This window comes from Coffea arabica, chromosome 3c (assembly GCF_036785885.1).
Source record: "Coffea arabica cultivar ET-39 chromosome 3c, Coffea Arabica ET-39 HiFi, whole genome shotgun sequence".
In the NCBI taxonomy this organism is placed as follows: Eukaryota; Viridiplantae; Streptophyta; class Magnoliopsida; order Gentianales; family Rubiaceae; genus Coffea; species Coffea arabica.
Genome location: NC_092314.1, coordinates 29525574 through 29548745, shown reverse-complemented (window position 1 = coordinate 29548745; position 23172 = coordinate 29525574). Strand labels below are relative to the sequence as shown.

At 33.9% G+C, this 23172-nt stretch overlaps 1 protein-coding gene, 1 long non-coding RNA gene and 1 pseudogene across 4 annotated transcripts; 1 reads left to right on the top strand and 2 right to left on the bottom strand.

Annotated features, from left to right (window-relative positions):
• Positions 1-361: 361 nt before the first annotated feature.
• LOC113734905 (uncharacterized) lies at positions 362-5544 on the top strand. Of its 3 annotated transcripts, none has more exons than XR_011841659.1 (5): positions 362-618; positions 700-870; positions 4804-4857; positions 4956-5040; positions 5154-5544. It is a non-coding gene; the product is annotated as an uncharacterized lncRNA (long non-coding RNA). The 3 variants fall into 3 exon arrangements; XR_003459456.2 differs by having other exon boundaries at positions 5151-5544; XR_011841658.1 differs by lacking the exons at positions 4804-4857; positions 4956-5040; positions 5154-5544 and having other exon boundaries at positions 700-1174.
• A 562-nt stretch (positions 5545-6106) lies between these two features.
• Positions 6107-9769, bottom strand: LOC113735777 (putative disease resistance protein RGA3). Its single transcript, XM_027262764.2, has one exon. It carries the CDS (start codon positions 9767-9769, stop codon positions 6107-6109), a length of 3663 nt encoding a protein of 1220 aa, XP_027118565.2.
• A 7222-nt stretch (positions 9770-16991) lies between these two features.
• LOC113735774 (protein disulfide-isomerase-like) lies at positions 16992-21254 on the bottom strand (annotated as a pseudogene).
• Between the last annotated feature and the right edge of the window lie 1918 nt (positions 21255-23172).

Below are 23172 nucleotides of genomic sequence, written 5' to 3'. Positions count from 1 at the left end.
ATTCGTCGTTTTACCAAAAAAAAAAAAAAACACCAACAATGGCACATAAAAAATAGCCAATATCATACCAACTCAAACATTTACTAAACCAAAAAGAAAGTTGGAGCTTCAACTATGAGTTACTAATTTTGGCCCTCAAGAAAGCAATAGAATAGTTAATTTTAACTCTTGAACTGAGAAAGAAGTGATAGAGTAAACAACGCTTATTTAATAAGCATTGATATATTGATATATTTTAAGATATAAGTATGTAGTATTTAATGATTATATATTTATTTGGATATTATTGTAGATACCGAAGCATAAATGTATTATATATATAATAATAATAATATACAGAGGTACAAATTAATGCGTCAGATCTATATTGAGTTTGAATTTAACAAGAATCGAAATGGACTCGTATTTAATTCAGACCTAATACTAAGTTTAAACTCAGTACAGCTCAATGAAATGTTAGGTTCATCGAGCTTTTATGGGGCGAATTGGCCAAGATCAGGCTGGCCGGGGCCCTATGACAGTTCTAGACTTCTAGTTGGCGTCAGTATAATGAACGGATAGATCTTAGGTGATGGAAGAAAGGGGTCTTACACTGCATGCTGCTCTGTCTTCATTTTGGCAAGTTTGTGTTCCTTTTCTTTTCAATTGGACATTACAATTTTGTTAAGCTTTTCAGTGACCTAGTTCATCTTCTTTCAGGCATTGGAAAAGTCCAAATACGAGCAATCACTTGACTCTATTTGACGGTTTATTGCTATTGCTGAGAGGGAGCTTGAAATATGTTATAGACATGTGGCACTTTATGGCGACCCAAATGCCCAGGATCCGAACTCAAATCCTTGATAAACCAAGACCGATGGAGTCGGCAAGGTTAAGTGAAAAGAGGACGCATCTTTATCCACCGAAGAATGTTCTCAAAATTTGTTTCAAACAGAACTTGATATGATAGATGATGAAATCTCAGAATCTGAAGAAGTCTCTGAATTTGATGGTTAAGTGCTACATAATGATGCATCTGCACGTGAAATAGATTATGAGGACGATGGAACTCATATTAGGGAATTATGGTCTTGTGATCCTCTTCCACTAGAATACTAGGTTTAGGATCTGTACATCAACATCAATCGAATGCTAATAATTGAGAATTTTCTCTGAGTATGATTTTATCCTGCAATCTTTGTTTTAATTATTTTTGCATCTACACATTGCTCTATTATATCTTTTTCTTTCTTTTAGGACCTTGCATTCTTTGATCTTATATATACTAATTCCTTATTTTTTTTTATTGCTGTTTGAAGTGGCAAATACTAATTTTTTGTCTACATGTAGGCAACACATGAAATACTTATTTGTCTTAATCTGTCTTTTTTGGAAAAGAAGATGTGATTCTTAATTAGCCAAATTTTTAGGTGTAATACATAGAAGATAAATGGAATGGTCTTGCATCTTTTACTGCAGTCTGCAGCATCTGGTCCTCACAAAATGAACGGTATTATGGTAAAATCTTGTTCATCTTGCTAGTCTATTTGCAAGAAATGGAAACTAAACCAGAGCTAGGTACTTTTCTACCTCCAAATTACGACATATATAATAGATAAGCCATAGTCAGTGGGACAATAACTTTGTCAGGAGCACTAGAAAAATAAGCAGCCTGAATGTCAACAAGCAATAGAACACAAGATTATGGAAGAAACTTCGAAAGCCTAATGACAGGGTTCTATTGACTATTTGATACCTGTGAAAAATTTAAATAGAACATTAAAGTAGGTGGTTTTCATAAATCGAGTGATCAATGCTCTGTCACTTTTATTGACTGGTAGAAAAGGATATTTTGCTTCTAAGAAAATCTTAATGCATTTCTGAAAAACTTGTAATGATGAGCATATGTTCATTGACTTTTGCAAAATAAAAAAACTACGCTTTTGTTAGAACATAGTATATATGAAAAGCAAATATGGCATTGTTGTAAAAAGTACACTACATTGACTTGACTTGATAATTTGCAAGTTTTGGTGGCACATTCTTTCTGCTGAAGCAAATAGTTCATAGAGCCGCAGTCTAGGTCTATTTAATTCATGGCATAACATCTTCTTGCAGCATACCGTTTGTGCATTAAGCTCAAGGCAATGAAATAGTATATTGTTTTGTAGCTTAGCTGTTATTGATCTTCTTGGCAAAGAAGCTGTATCTACTAGATGCATCCATTTTTTCTTGCGCTAAGGGATGGGTAAGTTTTAGTCTCTATTCAGGGCCTAGACAATAAACTTGACTAATCTGTTGTATGAGCTACTGGAGATCGAGGTGGCAATTCGAGATATAACTGACTTATCTAAAATGGAGAGGGGACAATAAGCAGGTTGTGGTAACTTGTATGCTGCTTAGTTTGGGCTGGGAAGGTTTTATGACGTCGAAAACAAAAAGATCGCTATGAAGAATCCCAAGTTCTAAGAGTCTGAAGATGTTATAAGTATTTGCATTTGTAGTCATGATTTTGATTGAGCGGAGTACTTGATTTCAAACTTGTGGGATGAGTTTGATGGTTTCGAAATGCTGATGGGAGGTCGCGGTGTAATACAAGATTTATAGCTGCTTTTATTGTATACTTCTACTGGAAAATTCTTCAGTTTGTCAGACTTCAATTCGCCTATGTGTTAATGTTTTTACTTTTCATTTCATGTTCCTTTTTCCTCAATGACAAACTGTTCGGCAAAACCTTTGTACCATTAGGTACTGATTTCTGTCTAACTTGGGTGGGATATAGTGGTCAACATTAAGGTATATGTTGGAACAAGATCGATGAATTCGTCGCAGGCATTTAGTATCACCATAAATGAATATGGAGGGTTATTTAATTGGATGAACAAAGACAGTGGTCTCTATGGGTTCGTTTCTTTCAAGAAGTCCTCTAGGTGTAAAAGCAAGTATCAAGAGCAACTTTTTCAATTTAATTTGAACTAGTTTACCGCTTATTAGTTTTAGTAGTAGTTATTCATTAGCTGGAGAAATTATTTTTTGGTTATTGGTTGATTACTTAAAATTCGCAGGATTTCTGGTCCATAGGTCAAGCTATCATTATTCAATTGCAACTGAGATCTGTATGAAGTGCTTTTTATTCTTAGTTATCATGTATTTGTTCAAAAGTTTTGTTCCATAAATTAGTTTTTGAGAAATCTTGAGTTTTATATAGTTGAAGTGGAAGGATCATTTATGAGGGTTAGATTGATAATTGTTGTCGTATTTATGACTGTATTGTTCTTTCCATTTGTGATGGTTATTTATTGTTATCATATCTATATTTCCATGTTCTCTGTCTCCGTTCTAAATTTCTAGGTGTCAGTTTTCTAAATTTGTGATTATACATATTTTAACATTCCAAGCTATTGAATTTTCCTGGCGGATGGAGCTATTTGTTAAGATCAGGAATAACTCTTGCATTGCCTTGATCTTTTATTGCCAAGTATCTTTGGAGTACTTCTTCCTTCTCTTAGGAATTTGTATTGTTCCTTGGTTTACAGACTTAAAATTCAGTCATGATCCTTAAGTCTATACTCCACAGCTTCATCACAGGAAACTCTAGCCAGAACTTTCAAGTATCACATGAATTGACTTATAGCATCGATGTATACCTGGAATAGTTTGAGTGACAATGTTAGGAAAGAGCAGCAAGAATATGCTAAAAATATGCTGTCCACAATACTAAAGGTAAAGTTGACGTAAATCAAGCTTTTGGCATTCAAGGAAACTGATTTTGCTGTTGTGGTTCAAGCTCTGGTATCCTTTCTTCAAACATTACCTAGTTAAAATTTCCTTGTGAATTTGTGTCCTATATTTAATTTCTTATAGAGATTTAAGTTATGAATGCTGTTCATTAATTAGGGACTGTGATTATATTTGGTTAAAGAATATTGTGGATTGTACATCAAAAAATAAATAAATTATTGAAATTTAACAGCCTGACTCAATTCTCCAATGCTCATGCTTCAAAATGTGCTTCATGTGGTAGGGAAAGATACTTTTGCAATTAGAAAAGTGCTGATAGTTAGGTACTTGGGCTATATGTTAAACATTTGACTTTGATTCACATGTCTAGAGTAAAACTGAACTGGAATGAGTATCCTAAGTGTATGTCATTGAAAGGAGAGAGTAGGAGAGGATCTATATATAGTGTGCTTTTCATCATGTCTATGTCATATGCTTTAGAAGTTTTCCTATTGTTTAAGAAATAATTTTGTTCGATGTTGGAGTTAATAACTGATCTCAAATACCAACAGGCTAATATTGTGAGATGTTTTATGTTAGTTCAGCATTTTTCTGCTGTCTAGCATGGCAAATTCCTAGAGAATAAATTCTTGTCTCCAACTTTGCTTAGGAAGGTCAACATTTTGTGTTTCAATGCCATAGTAAGTTGACCTTTCTGTAACTTTCTGGTGCACATTAGTTGATTTGGACTCTCTGGGTAGCTCACTTCTTGGTGTTCTCACAAATCTATTCTCTGTCTGCTTTCATCTGGTCCAATTGAGTTCATAGTCTGAGGTTTTGTATGGCTGTCAAACTTTTCATTTTCCATTTATTGTTTTCATTTTTGGATAATGTTTGGGAAGATCATACAATCGAGAATATTATCTGTCTGTCTTTCTCTCTCTTCTGTCCATTCTGCGACATTCCAAAGATTAGCGACAACTCTTTGCTTTGAAATACTAAATTAAAGCAAATTTACAATTTTGTTGGTTCTTTCAAGCTTTATCTCTTTTTATATTGTAATCAAGCTTCTAAAATTGGAAGGTGACATGAAACGCATTTCAGGCTGATAATTTTACAAGATGCTGGCTAGTCCTAGGCAGATGCTTTTCTGTATGGGTATGATTGGATTATCTCATGCTGACTAAATTTCGTTTTTGAAAAAATCTGTGATGTGGTGTGGAGTTTACTGATACACATACTTATCTATGTTGCAGTTAAGGACTGGTTAAAGCGATTTCAATCATTATGACTGTCTTACTACAAATAGTTGGCAAAGGTTTCTCCTCATCGGTACAGAATGTGAGCTCTTTTTTCCCCACTTGAATTTTGTGCAGATCCCTGAAACTAATTTGCCTTTTCAAATTTGCATCTATAACTGATCCGGAACTTCATTACTGTTGAGACGATAGAAGGTAGTTTCGGGTGAGAAGTCATGATGGGAGTCTGTCACCTCTGTTAAGACATTCAGTTGAGTTCCAATGGAAGGCATGGCAGCAAAAGCGACAAGAGCTGAGTCATGAATGATAGAGTTTGATGAAGAAGACATATAATGTGATCATACCTCACCTTAATAGTGCTGGTCATAGCATTGATATATAGTATTGATGTCAAACCAAGGCCAACATCAGAGAAGAAACATTAAAAAAACCTTTGAAAACGAAAGACTCCTCTGTTTTTGACCACTGAGCAATTTGATACCAAAAGTCACAGCTATTACAAGCAAAGGAACCACAAGAATATGCAACATATGAGGTAAAATGATCTTTTGGTTACTTTGGTTTCTGACACATTGTTCCTGCATAATCTTGTGTTCGTTCTTTACCCATTGCATGCTCTGATATGCAGTTCATTCGTGACATTCAATTGCTGATAACTAAGAAACTGGTTATTCCTGATATACAGTAGCACAGGAATCTAGTATGATATTTAGCCAAAATTGAAGGTTAGCATTCTCATAGTATTGAGTAAAAATTGATTATAGGTAGATATTTCAGCAAGTTCATGTTTTAGCGTGGGATAGAAATGGAGTTGACTATCATTTACAAAATCAAGGTTAACGTTCTTATAATATTGGGTAAATTAACTGGTTATGAATTCAACTAAGATACAGGTATTTTGTTAATCGCATATGCAGCTATATCGTTACCGAAGGTTCAAGTAATTGAAATCAATGTTAAGAAGTAACTTTTAATGATCATGATGAAGCAACTTTTATTTCAATTCTCTTGAAACCCGTTTACACACACCAAAAAAAAAAAAAAACTTGGTGCTTAATAATAACAGTCTCCAATGTAAATGAAACTTGAAAGAGTTGCATAGAAGGCTAGGAAAAAGCAACTGGAAATTGGATCTTACATTACAAACTTCAAGAATATTTGCCATCAGTTCGGAATCCTGGAATCAATATTCCTGAAATGTGAGAAATCTTGCACCACTCTGGGTTGGAGTCACTCCGTGGATAGCATCTCTGCGTTAACAAGGGGCAGTCTATAATATACAATTCGCTTAGTTTGGTGAGTCTTCTCATCTCTATCTGAGGAGGAAAATGCTGTAGGATTGAGCATGCACGCAGATGTAGTTTTTCAAGAGACAAGAGCTTCCCAAACCAATCAGGCAAAAATTTTACTCCAAAATCATACAACTTGAGTTCTTCTAGTGCAGAGAGGTGCTGAAGTTGGTCAGGCAGAGATTCCCAGTGAGGCTGCCCATACAAATGTAATCTGAGAAGGGAAGAGGATAGATGTTTGAAACCACTGAAGGCGTCTCTGAATGAACTAAACTCCATGGTATCCGAGAAAGCACCTATTGTCAAATGCCTCAAGCTTGTAAGACAGCAAATCCCGTTTGGCATATTGGTGAGTTGCACACAGTGGGACAGCCACAAATACGAGAGAGAAGGTGTTAGCTCTAAATCTCCTGGAAATGAGTTGAGATTGGAGCAGTTGGACACCTCAAAGTGATCAAGAGAAGCGGAGGACTTCATTATCTCACTTGACAAATTGATCAAGCCATGACATTCCGAAATAACAATATTTTGTAGGGAGCCGAGTAATCTGCTAGGAATTTGAACTGACTTCAGCTGACTACATCTAAATATATACAGTGTCTCAAGTGACCCAATGCCGTTGAGATTATGTGTTTGATGATCAATGCTGCAATCTTGGCTGTCAGAAACAAGGTGTTTTAAATCAAGACAATCACATAATGTTAGCTTTGTAAGATTGGCGTTGTTGAGTAACAACCAATCAGGAAGACAAGTAAGCCCTTGCACTCCATGAAGCAGGAGATGTGTCAGAGTGATCACTTTGCTGCAAATCTTTGTTACTACTGGCAAACCGTGGTTGATGTAACTGATGGCCAAGTTCTTAAGACTTGGGAATTGAGTTGGAACAGTGGTTAATTGGGGACACCGATGAATATCTAACACCTCAAGGATAGGAAACACTACCACACGATCTGTTGGAATTATCTCCACTGACAATTCCATCCAGTGTTTAAGATTTTCAATGTCACTGAGGATAAGATATTTAAGTGCCGGAAACAACCTTGTTACTGCTTGACCACTGCTATGGTTGCTGCTGGATGCATCAGAATTATCAAAACCATAAAAGGAAGGCCCTATGCATGTTATGTTGTCCAGTCCTGCCAACTCAAGATATTGCAGAAAGGGCAAATGTCCAAGAGCAGGTATCTCTTTGCATCTTCGGCAATTTCTTACTTCCAATTTCACTAAGTTACGAAGATCTGAAATCCAAGATGCTAGTTGGTTTCCCATGAAATTTTTCAGAATCAAGCCTTTCAGATTTGGGTGAGGTTTTAGGCCTTCCAATACACCAATCGCTCGGTTTGTATCTATTTGGTCCTCGCACCATGCAAATGTCAACTCATGGATGTTTGACTTCTCCAATAAATTTGCACACTCGGCTTCTTTTTTGCAATTGACCAGCTCAAGATTCCGTATCTCTAGTCTGCCAGTTAGGTTCTTTAAGTTTCTCAACTCTTCAATTTTCCAACCCTTTATTTCACCTACATTGAAGAAGGGTAGTTTTCGAAGACAAGCCAACTTCCCCAACTCAAACGGCATCCGACTACTGCAACTGTCATCGGTAAAATAATCAAAATGCCTTAAGCTTATCAAATTCTTGAACTTCATAGGAAACTCTCTCAGGCCATAGCAATCTCTGGCTCTCAATGTCTGCAAGTTGTAAAGCTTGCAAATAGAGTTTGGCAAGCCTTCAATTGGTGTATCAGACAGATCAAGGTATCTTAAACGAAATAACTTGCTAATGGACTTAGGAAGCAAAGTCAGATCTGTTGAAGATAAGTTAAGAACTCGCAAAGAGATAAAATATGACACATCTTCAGAAATATCGTATACTGAAAATAACGATCTTATGTATCTGAACCTCTTGTTTAGGATGGATGGTGTTTCTTCTCCACAGTTCTCCAATGCAAGATGCCGAATAGGATGAATGTCATCTTCATCGCGTTGAGAGTTTTGCATGGATTGCGCTAGATCATGCACAAGATCATGCATTTTACAAGAGAGAATGCGATCATACTCATCCCATTCTACATCTTGGAACAAGCTATTCTGCAGTAAAATGTTGAAAAACATGTTGCCAATTTCCTCCATATCCATGCTTCTCGAATGTGTTTGTAGAAATCCTTCGGCCATCCAAAGTTGGATTAGTTGGTCCCTTTCCATAACAGAATCCTTAGAGAAAATTGAACTATATGCAAAACATCTTTTAAGAGCTGGGCATGGAAGATTATCAAAGCTTAACTTCAATATGTGCATCACGTTGTTTTCATTTTCAGTTAAACCTTGGAGCCCCCTCTTTAAAGCTGAAATCCATTCTTCTCTTCTCTTGTTACGCAACATGCCACCAACTGTACATGCAACTAATGGTAAACCTTGACATATTTGTGCAATCTCCAATCCTATGGCTCGGGACTCTTCCAACACTTCGTGTCGGCCAATTGCTTTCTCTTTGAATATGAGCCAACATTCATCATCTGATAGTTCTCCTAAAGAACAATGAGAAGATGATGTCGCCATAATGGAGGCCACCTGGTGCTTGCGGGTGGTCACAAGTATGAAATTTCCCGTGGTTGTGTTGATACCTTTTAGTGATCCCATAAAATCATCCCACATACCAAGGTTTTCATTCCAAACATCATCCAAGACCATGACGTATGTCTTGCCTTCCAATTTCTCTTGAAGTTTTCTAGTTCTTGCTTCTCGACTCTCTTTTCCAGTCTTCTGCCCCAATGATTCTAGAACCAATCCGAAAAGCCTATTCACATTAAAATTTTCAGACACGCATACCCAGATCTTTTCATCAAACTGATTTTGAGTTTTATGATGATTGAAAATTCTTTTAGCCAACGCTGTCTTCCCAATCCCACCCATTCCAACTATGGGAATAACTGAGACAATTTCATCACTCTTTGCAGTCAACTTTTCTAGTATGTTTGCTATATCATTATCTCTTCCAATAAAAGTAGAACAACTATTAGTAGAGTCAGTCTCTCGATTTAACATGATGAATCTACTAGGAAAAGGAAGTGATGCAGTTGCATTTGCACCTATTTGTGAAAGAAAGCCAAAGTTCTTTGCATCTTCATTTATGCTTTTCAACTTCACATTCATATCATGAATTTTCTTTGCCAGTTTGACATGTTTGCATGGAACTGGGCTTAAAATTGAGAAGAAGAAGCATACCTTGTGCTTCATTTGGTTTTGCATCTGAACCTTTTGTCGAAGAACATCATAATTGAACTCATCCAACACATCATCAGCATCAAAAGCCACATTTTCAAGCTTCTCTAACCAAAGCTTCACAGCTTCTTCTCCAACCTGTCGCCTCTCTGCATCATGAAGGACAGCCTGGATCATGGACAATGATTCCTTCAACAGCTGCATCCCCTTTTTCAAACCGACCAAATGACAGAACTCTTCACTGGCTATTGAAATAGCCTTCTCTCCTAGAACTTTAATAAAGGAAACAAGCGTTGCCTCCATATCTAACCAGTAGGAGTATCCTGCAACACTAAAGCTCAAGAAATTGCTAGTAACCTGCGGAGGTTGATGGAATGAATACAAGGGAAAGTGAGAGCAATGAAGTTTAACAAGACGAACACATCTTTGAAAGAGAGAATGGGGAATGCCTCAACGGTTTTGACATAAAATCCATATAAAATACTAGGTAGTGTTTTACTGTTTGTTTGAGTGTGAATTTCCACTATTGGATGCACAAATCATAGCACAAATTATCCTTTTAAAGTCATTAGAACAGTCGATAAATCTGTGCTCTAAACAATATTAACCTTGTTATTTCAAAGCTGGCCAATCAACGGATTTCTTGTGACGCGTTTAATAACAGTTAGGGCTATCGATGGCATGGCAGATGAAATGTGAATGGTATCAATTAGTGGTGGACTCAAAAGTCTTCTTTATGATAAATTCCTAATATGACATAAGCTTACCAAAGACTTCTTTACGAAGGGAAACTTACCAAAGAATTGACTTCATGTGCTGAGTTTTGTGGCAAGATTTTCCTGGAAATGTGCAAGATGTTTTTAGCATGACTTTTTGACATAAAGTTCAAATGGTTTTATGTTTTGAGATTGCAATAATTACCGACACAAAGCTCTTTTAAGGACTTAAATTCTTTTTTTTTTCCTCTCCTCTTATAAAAGTTTTAATATTCCAATAATAGAGCTTTAAAGCAGTTTTTAGATGTCCATGTACATTGATAATTTTATTGAATAACATAAATTCCATGAAAAAGACTAATTCATTCTAAAGTTAATTGATAAATTATAGAAATTTGTTTTATATAAATATTGGAGGCCAAAACTATATTTCTCTCTTTATTTTTTTTTAAGAGGACCTTAATGGTTTTGCGTTATTAATGCCATTGATGGCATGCAGATGTAATGTGAACGTTGTGATCAATTAATGGTGGACTGAAATGTCTTCTTTATAGTCAACAACTAGAATCACATAGACATGCCAAAGACTTGACTTCATTACTAGAGAATATATACAGTAAGAGGCATTTTTCTGGAGAGACTTACTAAGACTTGACTTCATGTACTATGTTATGTAGAAAAGATTTTCCCGAAAATATGCAAGGCAAAATGGAAAATGCCTCTTAACTTGCAGTTAGACTAGAGTTGCAAACGAATCGAGCCTCTCGAGTCAAGCTCGATTAATATCGAACTCGAGTCGAGCTCGAACTGGCTCGAGTCGAACTCAAACTCGTTAGGCTCGCGAGGTCAAGTATATATATATATATTTTTTTTTTTTTATTTTAATAGTAAAATTACATATATATATATATATATCCTTAATATTTTATTATTTATTAAGAATAAAATATTATTTTATTTATTTTTTAAAAAATAAAATTTTTATTTTTTTCGAGCTTGAATTTGACCTTTAAATTGTCAGCTCGTCGAGCTCGAGTTCGAATTCAAGTTCAACAAAACTAAGTTAAGACTCGACTCGATTAGGTTAAAACTCAACTCGATTCGACTCGTTTGCAACCCTAAGTTAGACTAACATTTTTACTAAGACGTGACTTCATGTACTATGTTTTGTAGAAAAGATTTTCCGGAAAATATGTAAGGCAGAATGGAAAATGCCTCTTAACTTGCAGTTAGACTAACATTTTTATCAACTTCATTACTAGAGAATATATATATATATATATATACACTTTTTTCCGATATAATGTGGAGCTTTTTCTCTATGAGGATACTTTTCTCTAGTTGAAAAGATATCCTTCATTCCGTAATAAGTTTTGTACTTCAAAGGGGAAACAACTTAAACTGTTATACTAATCTTGATTGTTTTATTTCAAGTTAGCCCAAAAAATTACGGAATGGAAGATATTGTATTTAGCATATAATTTTATTGCTAATTCTCCTTGAACCAAAAAAGTTATCCATATTGATCCATTCGCATTTAGAGCCACCATATTTTCTTGAATAATAATAATCGATATAACTTTTTAACTAATAAATTATCCCTTTCATAATTTTCTTTATGGTAATAATTTTCACCACAAAAATCCCCAGTAGATTCAACCGCCTCAAAAATATTGTCATGCACATCGTCATTCAAATCAAAATTTTCACTAACAATTTCTTTTCATCTCATCCACAATCAAATTAATGTATTCGCTAACAAGTTCTTCTTCATCAATCACCCCAAATAAAGTATGAAAATCACACTTTTCAACCATATCAAAGATTTCACAAGTATTTTTTCCATGATCAACACATACATCTTCTTCCAAATTAACTTGCTATGTCAAACCAAATTTTGATTCATGATTAGATTCGTATGGAAATTCTATCACTAAAAATATAAAAGAAATCTAACCAAAACTACTAAGGTGATTGAGAAGAGATGATAAGCCTTTTGTAATACTCTTTAACCATTGATTTTCGTATTATTTTGAAAAATAATTTGACCTTCCTTCTCTTGATTTCTCTTGATGGACCACTACTTAAATTAACCTCAAGAAATTTACCTAAACTACACCTTTTAAGATATTTGCATTATTCTTGACCATTCAAATCTTTCTTCATCACCACTGTGTGTAAAACTTTAACTTTCACCATTGATAAATTCTCTCCCCATGGCAATTCAAACTAATTTATGTACTTTGACAAACATTTTTTCCCTACTTGAATTTCTTGACCTCCTTGACTTCACGCTTGATCAAACTCCACTATGACAATCAACAATCTAGCAGGAACTTTTTTCTGATCAACTAGGGTTAATTTTTCCTAATTCCAATCAATGAATGAGTTCTCTAAAACCAATCTAAAACCAACTCTCATGTTTTAATTTTTTAATGTACGAATACTCTACCACAACCTCTATACCCTTTTATGGTACAGGCTCCTCTGTCAAAAATTTTGTGCATCCTCTAAGCACCACAAACACCTCAAGATCAAACTCTTGAACTTAGGATTCTAATATTACTTGTTAGCAAAAAAAACACGCGCGAAAACTTTTATTCTCTGAATTTTCGGCAAGCCATTGGAGCTGTGATTAGTATCGCTCAATGAAGCCCAAGAATAAAATTCAGTGAACAATCACAAAAGGAAGTCAAGGAGAAATTAAAATAATATTTCATTGATAAACCAAATTTTTCTCGACTACAAGACTTCAAGTCCTTAAACAGCAAAACATAACTATGAATTATATTCTAATTGTAATACCAAAACATAATTCAACCCTATTTCCTAAACCAACTATGACATCAAATTTAATATAGTTACCAAATAACAACTCAATTTCTAAAACAATTAAAATTCTAAATATACTTGATTTAAAATATGTCAACATTCCATACCAAAGAAAGTTGAACATATCAAATATTTTGTTAATAATTGATGTTAACACTATAAATATTGGTTCTTGCCTTTTGGTAACACGTCCTTTTATCGTATTTTCTTAGCTAACACCAGAAAAGCTATGGCCTCTTCCTCATGAACATCTGGAATCCAAAAGAATGTAGTATTGCAAAGAATCCCTTCACTTCACGAGATAACCATTACGGGTGGGGCAAAAATATTAGCTAACCTAAAAACCCAATATATTCGATCCAATCCGATCCAAAAATTAGGATATCCAATTCATATTATTTGATCGGGTCCAAAGAAAGTCGAGTACCTACTTAGATATGGAGCGGGTTAGGGTTACATAATTAAAAATCTACTGGTACCCGACCCACCCTGTATATATTTTTTATTTTTTATTTTCATACACATACTATAAAATAATATTTTTATAGTTAAATAATCAATTTCATTGAATAAATTACATTACAAATATGGAAAATTATAGTTTGTTTACAAGATTCATTCGTAAAGGTCATGATTTTATATTTCTTAGAAAAAAATTTAATTAATGTGGAATATATATTTAAAAAAGGTGCTACTTATTTCAAATTTTTATTGATTTTGAGTTCTTTTAATTTTTTCCTTTTTCTTGTATTCTCTTCGCACATTTGTTTCTTGGTGAGAGACTTTTTTTTGAGCAAAAATCTTTATTAAATCTTAAGTGAATATGTAAAATATAAAATTAAATTAATATAAATTATTTTTTAAAAGAAATAAAATAATAAGCAACGAGGTGGGTATCCATTGGCCCGACCCTATCTCAGTGGGTACACGATAATATACAGGGCGGATAAGGGTAAGAGGATCAGATGATTCATATAGTGCACAGAATGGTACCCAGCCATGCGGAACCTAATACCATAGAAAGCAAAATTAAGAATCACAAGATACACTGGGACATGGCATGCAATAGAAATGTGGACACAAGCACTCTTGTTTCTAACAACCAATAATGGCCTGACCGGAGGAGAACGCTTCTTTTGGGTAATAGAAATGTGGACTTGCAACTTTTGGGTAAACATTGGAAAAGTGGCATTGGAAGGTTGTCGGGAATGCTTCTTAAATCAAAATTACTCTACTACACTTTGTTAAATGCAATAATGAAGGACTTTAATTTTGAAGAAACAGTATAAATTATTAGTGCGAAAATTGACAGCTGATTGCAGTGTCTATTTTTCAAAGTTGTAGATTGATTCATGACCGTTGTGCAGACCTCAGAATGTTTATAACAAATCCATTTTCTGCGTAGCAGTCTTGAATTATTGAATTTCCCAATCACTTAAAAATCTCAATGTAACTCCATCTGGATCGATGCAGTTTATTTACAAAAGTTGATTGAAATTGGTTCTGACGGTTCAGCTTTGTCATAAATGTGTTTTCTTAAAAATTTGTCGCAAAACTTAATTAAAAGTGAATCTCAATCTTCTGGCAGTGAATTGAGGACAGTTTGAGCGTCATATCATAATTAGCTAAGGTTAATATATTGTTTTCGATCGCTCAAGAAATTGAGGGGGAAAAAAGGGTAAAGTGGCTTTAAGCGAAAGAAAGAGAAAAAAGTACTTCCGAAACTCACGTGATCCATGCTCTACCTTTAATGCATAGGATAAGAAATGTGCTGTGTTTGGGCACCTTTTAAATTGTGAGTTTTAGAGAAAAAATTTTGAAATATTTCCATGACACATTTCTCTATTCATTTTGGTACAGTATATTTTCCAACGAAGAAACCTTAAGTTGTGTTTGGATTGCATTTTCCATGAATTTTCATGGAAAAATTACTGTAGCGATTTGATGTATGTGAGAGAAAAAGATAATAGGGAAATGTGATCACAGAAAACAACGTAATTTTCCGACGAAAAATCGCAATCCAAACAAGGCCTTAAAATTTGCAATTCAAACATGCATGCAAACGTTTAAATTTACTGCAAGAGTTGTCTGCAAAGTTTAATGTTTTATAGAAAAAAACCTTTCAAATTAAACAATCTTACTCGCAAAGTGAATTCCCTCATTATTTCCATTATCCAACAACTCTAAGCTCAGGCAGAATTTACATAAACAGTTCAGTTCAATTCAATGCATTATTACCCAGAATGCTTAAGTATATGAATCACATTTATCGACGAGTGAGCCCAAGATTTACTGACAGGCTTTGGCTTTCGCACAGGTGATTGTTGATTCCTGAAATCTTCCCGATGAGAAAATTTTCAAGTTTGAGACTAACCACAATAAGGCCCATCAAGTTATGTAACCTGGGACACCGAGGTAGCAAGTGTATTTGGACAATAGATTATTTGGAATAATTTCTTTTGAAAAAACATTGTAGCAGTTTTTATGATGTAATGTATTTGACATAAAAAAAATAGTAGTTTGAAAAATTTTAAAAATTTATTGAAAAACATGATTATAGTGGAATCAAATAATTTTTTGCAAATAAGAAGCTATTAGCTAGCTTCATACAAAATCCTCGCCAACTTTAGTGACACATCACACGTAAGCGAAAGAACTATGACATAACATTTTTTATTTTTAGATGATGATGGTTTGCAACTATATTTGAGAATTAAGTCTACATTTCAGACCACTTACAAGCTGAATAACAGTAACCAAAGAACCAAACTAGTCCTAATCGCGTCTATACCTGTGTAAGGAATGAAAACCAAAAGGCTAAAGTAAACTGAGAATCCTCCGACTGAGCAATATAAGAAAGTACAACCAGCAAAAATTGAAAGAATGGATTAAACGCCACAATTAATTACAGTTCAAATAGGGATCAAAGAAACGCATTATGAAATTAACCGGTCCTGTTAAGGTTGCAGTTGATAATGGCCAGCTGTAACTAGGATAGGTGGTGAAGTAGCGCAGGTCGCAGCTTGTTGATTCAACCATTTCACAATAGATTGAGTGCATGAGAACTGGAAGTCTACCTGTTTGTGGCCTTTGTTCTACTGATGATGAGTCATTGAGTCACTTATATTTTCAGCTGTCCATATTTAGCCTTTATCTGGGAGCAGTTGTTCATAAAAGGTGTTTGGTATTTCAAGAAAGCCATTGACTGGGGAAGAGTGTTTTTTTTTTTTTTTTTTTTTTAAGGGTGTCCTATAGGAAGTGAATCCCGTAGACTATTCTTCCACCCTCCACAATTTGCTGACAACAAGGTTTAAACCAAGGATCTAAGCCTCATCTTCAGCAACCCCAACCACCAGACCAAACCCCCGAGGACCAGGGAAGAGAGTTGAAAAGATCAATAAACATTGTTCTCAGGGTTCGTGTTTAAAGCGCTAGTTGCAGCTACACTTTTATCATGAAGTAGCAATATTAGCAAGTGCTGTATCCTCCAGAGCTGAAAGGGCAAATATGTAAAATTGTATTCTCATAGGATCCTTTCTTTCCATATCTCTACAACTCTCAGATAAGAGAAAGATGTTTCTTTTCTTTTCTTTCATTGAACTCCCAAGCAAAATATGCATATTTTCCCTTCTTTTCCTTTCTTTTCTCTTCTCTTCCTTCATAAACTCCCAAACTAAGCCTAAGTCTTGTTAACCATCAAGCAAAAAAGTTAATACTGCTCGAAAAATTACTATTAATCACATTTCATTCTTTTCTGAACTAAAATTTTACAGATCACTTCCATCTTGAAGGTTCCAACGAATACAGTAATCTGGAATACAATGTATAATCCTTGAATATCCGAATTTTTTGATCTAAATAAGTTAATATAATCAGTCCAAAGCATCTCTGACTTTATTAGGAGAGATTTCTAGTCCTAGCACAAGGGCCATTCTATCCAAGTAAATAGGTCTACTACAAAAGTCAATCCAGAAAACAGACAGATATCAAATGCCCTGCACCAATTTCTCATTAGGCACACTAGTTTTCTGAGTTGCTTGTTTGAAAAGAATGGAAAAAGGATCTTCCAGATAGTTCAAAGCTTTCCTTATGACCATATGAGAGAAACAAAATGCTACAATACAAAAGGGAAAACTAAATAGAGCTGGCCTCATAACTCATCCTTCACGGCCTTTTCTTTGGCCGAATCTGATATTACGGTGCCATCTTTGAAGGATTCTAGTTGTGCATGCTTAGCACGGTTCTTCTCGATAAACTCAATTATGTGTTGCTTTGTTCTATCGCCATCATACTTCATAATGTTACCACTTGCAGCTCTGAAGTACAAGGTAGGGAACACTTGGAACATCAAATATCTCATTTGTGATATCATTTGCTGTTGCGTGCTACAATTAGTCAAACCAGAAGTTAGCACCTTCAATGATCTTTCATAAAATCACAGGAAGTATAGCTTATGGGTGCAAAATTCTCATCGTGGTCTTTTTAACCATTAATAAAACTTTAATAATTACAGGTGAACTAACTACCGGTGAAAGTACTGCTTATGTCTAAAGTATGAACAACTAGAAAAATATTTTTCAGCAACTTTAGTCAAGTCTAGACAAGTTTCTTTGATAAGTAGCTGAGGGTAATTGAGGTTTTAACTCAAGGACTCTGAAGTGCAAACAAACATAAGAGCAACTGTTTGTAGATGCTTTGGATAGAAAGAATAGGACAACAGAATTCTCACAAATTTTGCTATCAAGATATCATCATCATCTTCATACAAGATAGCGACTTCATCCAAGGTGGGTGCTAGATTCTTGCTGTGGCCGCACCAAGGTGCGTAAAATTCTAGCAGAACTGTAAGGCAAACAAAAATACTCAAAAGTATAAGCATGGCTTCTTATGAAAAGGTTAGTCTAGAAAACGTCTAATACACTATGCATCTTCTCATCTCTTTCCTCTCTCCACTAGCCAAGACAACAAATACAAATAATTGCGAGACCACTTACAAGTAATTGTACCATTCGAGAAATAGGCTAATATTAGGCTTGTAATCATCTGCTAGTATCTTTACTTCAGGTGAAACTTTAGAGTTTATACAAGAAACAGACTAGAAAGAAAATAGTCAGGGGCAATGGATATACAGTTCGGAAATTACTGGCCGTTCTTCTCAGAGTTGAGAACCATGTCCTCTAAGCTGTCTGTAACAACACTTTGACTGGTTCGTCATTAACTTCTGGGATAGGCTCTGACTTTATAAATGGCTTCAAGTTGCCAGCCTGCGTCCAGGTGAAAAAGTATGCAAGTTCAAAATGTCCAAAGATATCAATGAAAAGTGATTAATGCAGAAATCGTTGGAGGGGAGAATATCATACAAGAGAATATCTTTTAGTGGCAATCCAAAGGGATAAAGAACAATGAGAACTACAAAGTAGACCAAAAAAAAAAAACCTTGTAGTCCTTCAACCGAGGTGCAATTTGATCAGGCAATATGTTTGACTTGAGATATTTCAGTCCATAAGGCTTTTGAATAATGATGATTAAAGGAGCTTGATCCTCCTTAAGGCCAAAATACTGGAATTAACAGAAAAATGCATTTATAGTCAATATGATTTGATGATATTAAACAAAAATAACCGCCAATATGTCCAGTAAAGGTGCAAGGACAAGAAAATAACCTCAAAAGCTTTTCGACTGGCATTAATGTCACCCAACAAAAAGCTTGGTTCCTTGCCCTTGTAAAGCACTGCCACGTCATTGTACTTAGACTTGAATGTGTCAAGCTCGGCTGTGAAGTTTAGAAATAACATTGCCTATCCATAGAGCAAAAATTCCACGAACAGAATGTCAGAAAGGTGCAAAAAAGGACGATAAAGATGTCAACTGTGGGGAGAAAAAAAGAAAGAACAAATGGGAACTACTAAGTATTAATCTATCATTGTAGAGAAATATTCTGAGGATATCAAATAAGAGGGAGAAATTCTGAAATCATAAAAAAATTGTGAAAAGTACAAGATTTTATGGTGATACATTCGTGGAAAATACTTTTAATGCATAAAGAATAGCGAAGAAAGATCAATCTAAGGCCTTGTTTGGATTGCTTGTTTCCGTCGAAAAATATTGTCGTTTTCCGTGATCACATTTTCCTATCACCTTTTTTCCTCACATATATCAAATCGCTACAGTAATTTTTCCATGAAAAATGACGGAAAATGCAATCCAAACACAACCTTAGTTATGCAATTGAAAGAACTTAAAGACCTTTGCTTTGGCCCTACGAAAGAATTTGTTAACATATTCAAAGTTGCGTGGCTCGTTATCCAAAATGGTCACTCCAGGAATACTAGCTTCTTCTATAAAGTTTTCCAGCACATTTACTTGAAAATCCTGCAAATGACATAAACCAATATGCCCGTAATTACCTTAAAAAAAAAAAAAAGAATCAAAAGCACCAAAATGTTTAAAGCAAAGTATACCTGAAAATCAACAAATAGCTCATCAAATGGTTTAAACAAGCGAACAATTGGTCCGCTAACTATTTCACCGCGAGGAAGGAATTTGGCATTTGTAGTGTGACCAAAATCATAATCAGAGCGTAGTTTCTGAGTCAGAGTTGTGAAGTTGTCATACTCCTCTCCAGAAAGTGCTGGGAACACCCAACCTAGACGAGTTTACGCTAAGTATACCAGATTGTATAATCATCTAAGAACTATGCAATACAAAGGATACCAAGAAGTACTAACAATAAAAATTTTCTGTTCATCAACAAGAATGCCAGCATCTTCCTCAGATTTGATTTGAACAGATGCAGGACCGACTTGTTTTTTCAAATATGCAACTATACCATCAGTTTCTCTGGGACCATTGTATTCTTGGATAGTTTTCCCTCCATTCCTTAATATCTTAATAGTGGGGAAACCTTGGATCTTGTAATCAGTTGCAAGTCCTCTGTTTGCTTCATCGCTTGCATCTACTTTCGCCAGCATGATTGGAGGGTCATTACTACTGAGAATAGTAGAAGCTTTTTCAGACTATACACCAAAGAAACAATTTCAAATTGTAAGGCAACAAATTAAACAAAAATAAATACATATGAACGTATTTAGTAATGGTTCATAACTTTTTTCTTTTTTTCTTTTTAAACGTTTCAACCAAGAAAGAATGACATCAAATGAAATTTAGTACCTCCGGGGCAAGGTTCTTACAATGCCCACTGCTGTTGAGTAACAAATGAGAGAAATATAATGTAAGAGTAAAGTGAAAAATTAAACAAAAAAGGGGGTCACATTTCCCAAACGAAAAGAACTAAATTACTGAACAGAAAGAACCTCAAAAGATAATTAACATAGCATCATATGTTATCCCAAACCAATGAGAAGTTACTGAAACCACAAATGGAAAACGAAAACCAAAAGACAAAAAAGAAAATGAAAAAGAAAAAAAATAAGCGGAGACAAGCTAAGCACTTTAATGAGATTGCCAGACGCTATAGAATATCCGCCAGAGCAAAGCACAACATTTTACAGCAAATGTACAATAGCAAGACTGAATTTACTATAAAGCATTGTTAATTGCATTTGAATTATCGTTAATGGCACTCCATCTTCTTTGAATATTTTATAGAGCACATATGAAAAAAATAGTAAAGCGTTAATAATGTTCATATCTTTTAAGAGGGAGGGGTTGAGATTTAAGAAACGATGAGAGAGGTAGGGTGATTTAAAATCAAAACCTTTAATTTCTAAAATTTTAATCTTAAACACTAGACAAATGTCTCCTCAGAAAAAAAGGATATTCATATTCTAAATAAAACATATGTAAATCATTCATCGTGCTGATTAATTGGTTTGTACTCCTCAACAAATTTTGTGAGCGCATATGAAAGCAACGATATATGGTAAAGATGTTTAGGGAAACATATGTGAGGAACCATCCAATAAGAAATGCAAAATGTACAACAACAATTATTTGTTATCTTGATTCAATGAAATAAGCAAAATATATATATATATATATATATATATATATATATATATATATATATATATATATATATACCAAGGAGCATAGAACTCAACCATGATGAAATCGTGTTGAGAAACAATCTCAGAGAAGTTGGAGTGATCCAAAGTCAAGACGTGCTCTTTATCTGCTCTTTTTGCTACTGCAGGCGATGGAAGCATGACAAGAAAATGAATGTCAAAGAAAATGAATGAAATATTAACCCAAATTCTAGCCGCCATTGAAGTTGAGAATTTTGGTAAATTTTGGGTTGTATTTCTTCTATATGCTTTCGCTTGAGTAGGAAACTAGCATATAATGGATTAGAGCCCGGGAAGGCCCAGGGGAGGGGGGTGCGAGTGAAGCCCACTAAAATTATAAGTGACAAACAAACTCATTTATTTAAATTTACCGTACCCATCTATTGAATATATGGATATGAGTATCTTAAATTTTTACATATCGGTATAAATGATATGCTTAACTAATTAACTACCTAATTATCTAATTAATTAATTAACTAATTATCTAATTAACTAAAGTTGTTGTCTATCCGAAACTAACAAACTATTTGCATGTTAAACTAATTAAATAATTAATCGCTTAACTAATTAACTAATTAACTAAAACTATTGTCTATCCTAAACTAACAAACTATTTGCATATTAAACTAATTAACTAATTAACTGCTTAACTAATTAACTAACTAATTATCCAATTAATTAATTAACTAATTTTTATTTATCTAATTAACCAATTAACTAAAGTTGTTGTCTATCCGAAACTAACAAACTATTTGCATGTTAAAGTAATTAACTAATTAACTGCTTAACTAATAAACTAAACCTGCTGTCTGTCCGAAACTGACGAACTATTTGCATGTTAAACTAATTAACTACTTAACTAATTAACTAACTAATTATCTAATTAATTAATTAACTAATTAACTAATTTCTGTTTATCTAATTAACTAATTAACTAAAGCTGTTGTCTATCCGAAACTAACAAACTATTTGCATGTTAAACTAATTAACTGCTTAACTAATTAACTAACTAATTATCTAATTAATTAATTAACTAATTAACTAATTTCTATTTATCTAATTAACTAAAGCTATTGTCTGTCCGAAACTAACAAACTATTTGCATGTTAAACTAATTAACTGCTTAACTAATTAACTAATTAATTAACTAACTAATTAACAAACTATTTGCATGTTAAACTATATGCAGTACGCATTACCTATTTAAAGTAAATGCACTTTATAGGTATTTTACTTTCAAACATTTAATTTATGATGAAAATATCAATGTTTGTAAGTAAAATTCAAAAAGTGTTACAAAAAATATCAATATTCTTACTTTCAAACATTTAATTTATGACCCTATGCCCCTCCCTTTTTATAAGAATATTACTGTAACACTTTTTAAATTTTAGTTACAAACATTGATGTTTTTATCATAAATTAAATGTTTAAAAGTAAAATACCTATAAAGAGCCGATACTTTAAATAGATAATGCGTACTGCATATAGTTTAACATGCAAATAGTCTGTTAATTAGTTAGTTAGTTAATTAGTTGATTAGTTAAGCAGTTAATTAGTCAATTAATTTAACATGCAAATAGTTTGTTAGTTTCGGACAGACAATAGCTTTAGTTAATTAGATAAATAGAAATTAGTTAATTAGTTAATAATTAATCAGATAATTAGGTAATAGTTAATTAGTTTAACTATTAACTAATTAGATAATTAGTTAAGCAATTGTCAAGCAAATAATAATTGTCAAGCAAGAAGAGGGAAAAATTGGAAGAAATTTCTTATCTCAGTTCTACAAAAGCTGTCAGGGAGGTTTCTGCAACGAATTGTTACTATTCACGGGAGGTGAATGCAATTTCTAAACCTAGAGGGAAGGTCAGTGGAAATGTCAGAAATCTCAGGGGAGGTTTCTGCAATTATCCCTTATTATTAATAGATGTAGATAACGACATACACATCCACTTTTTGATTAGGATTTTCTAAGGATTGATGCCAATTTTAACCATTGAAAAGGAAGAGTTGCGTATTTATAAATGCATATCTTCATATACTTTAATTATTAGCATATGCAATGATGATATTTTGAAATGAGTTAGTAAATTCAAGTTACAAAGTATCCAACATCAAATTCCAA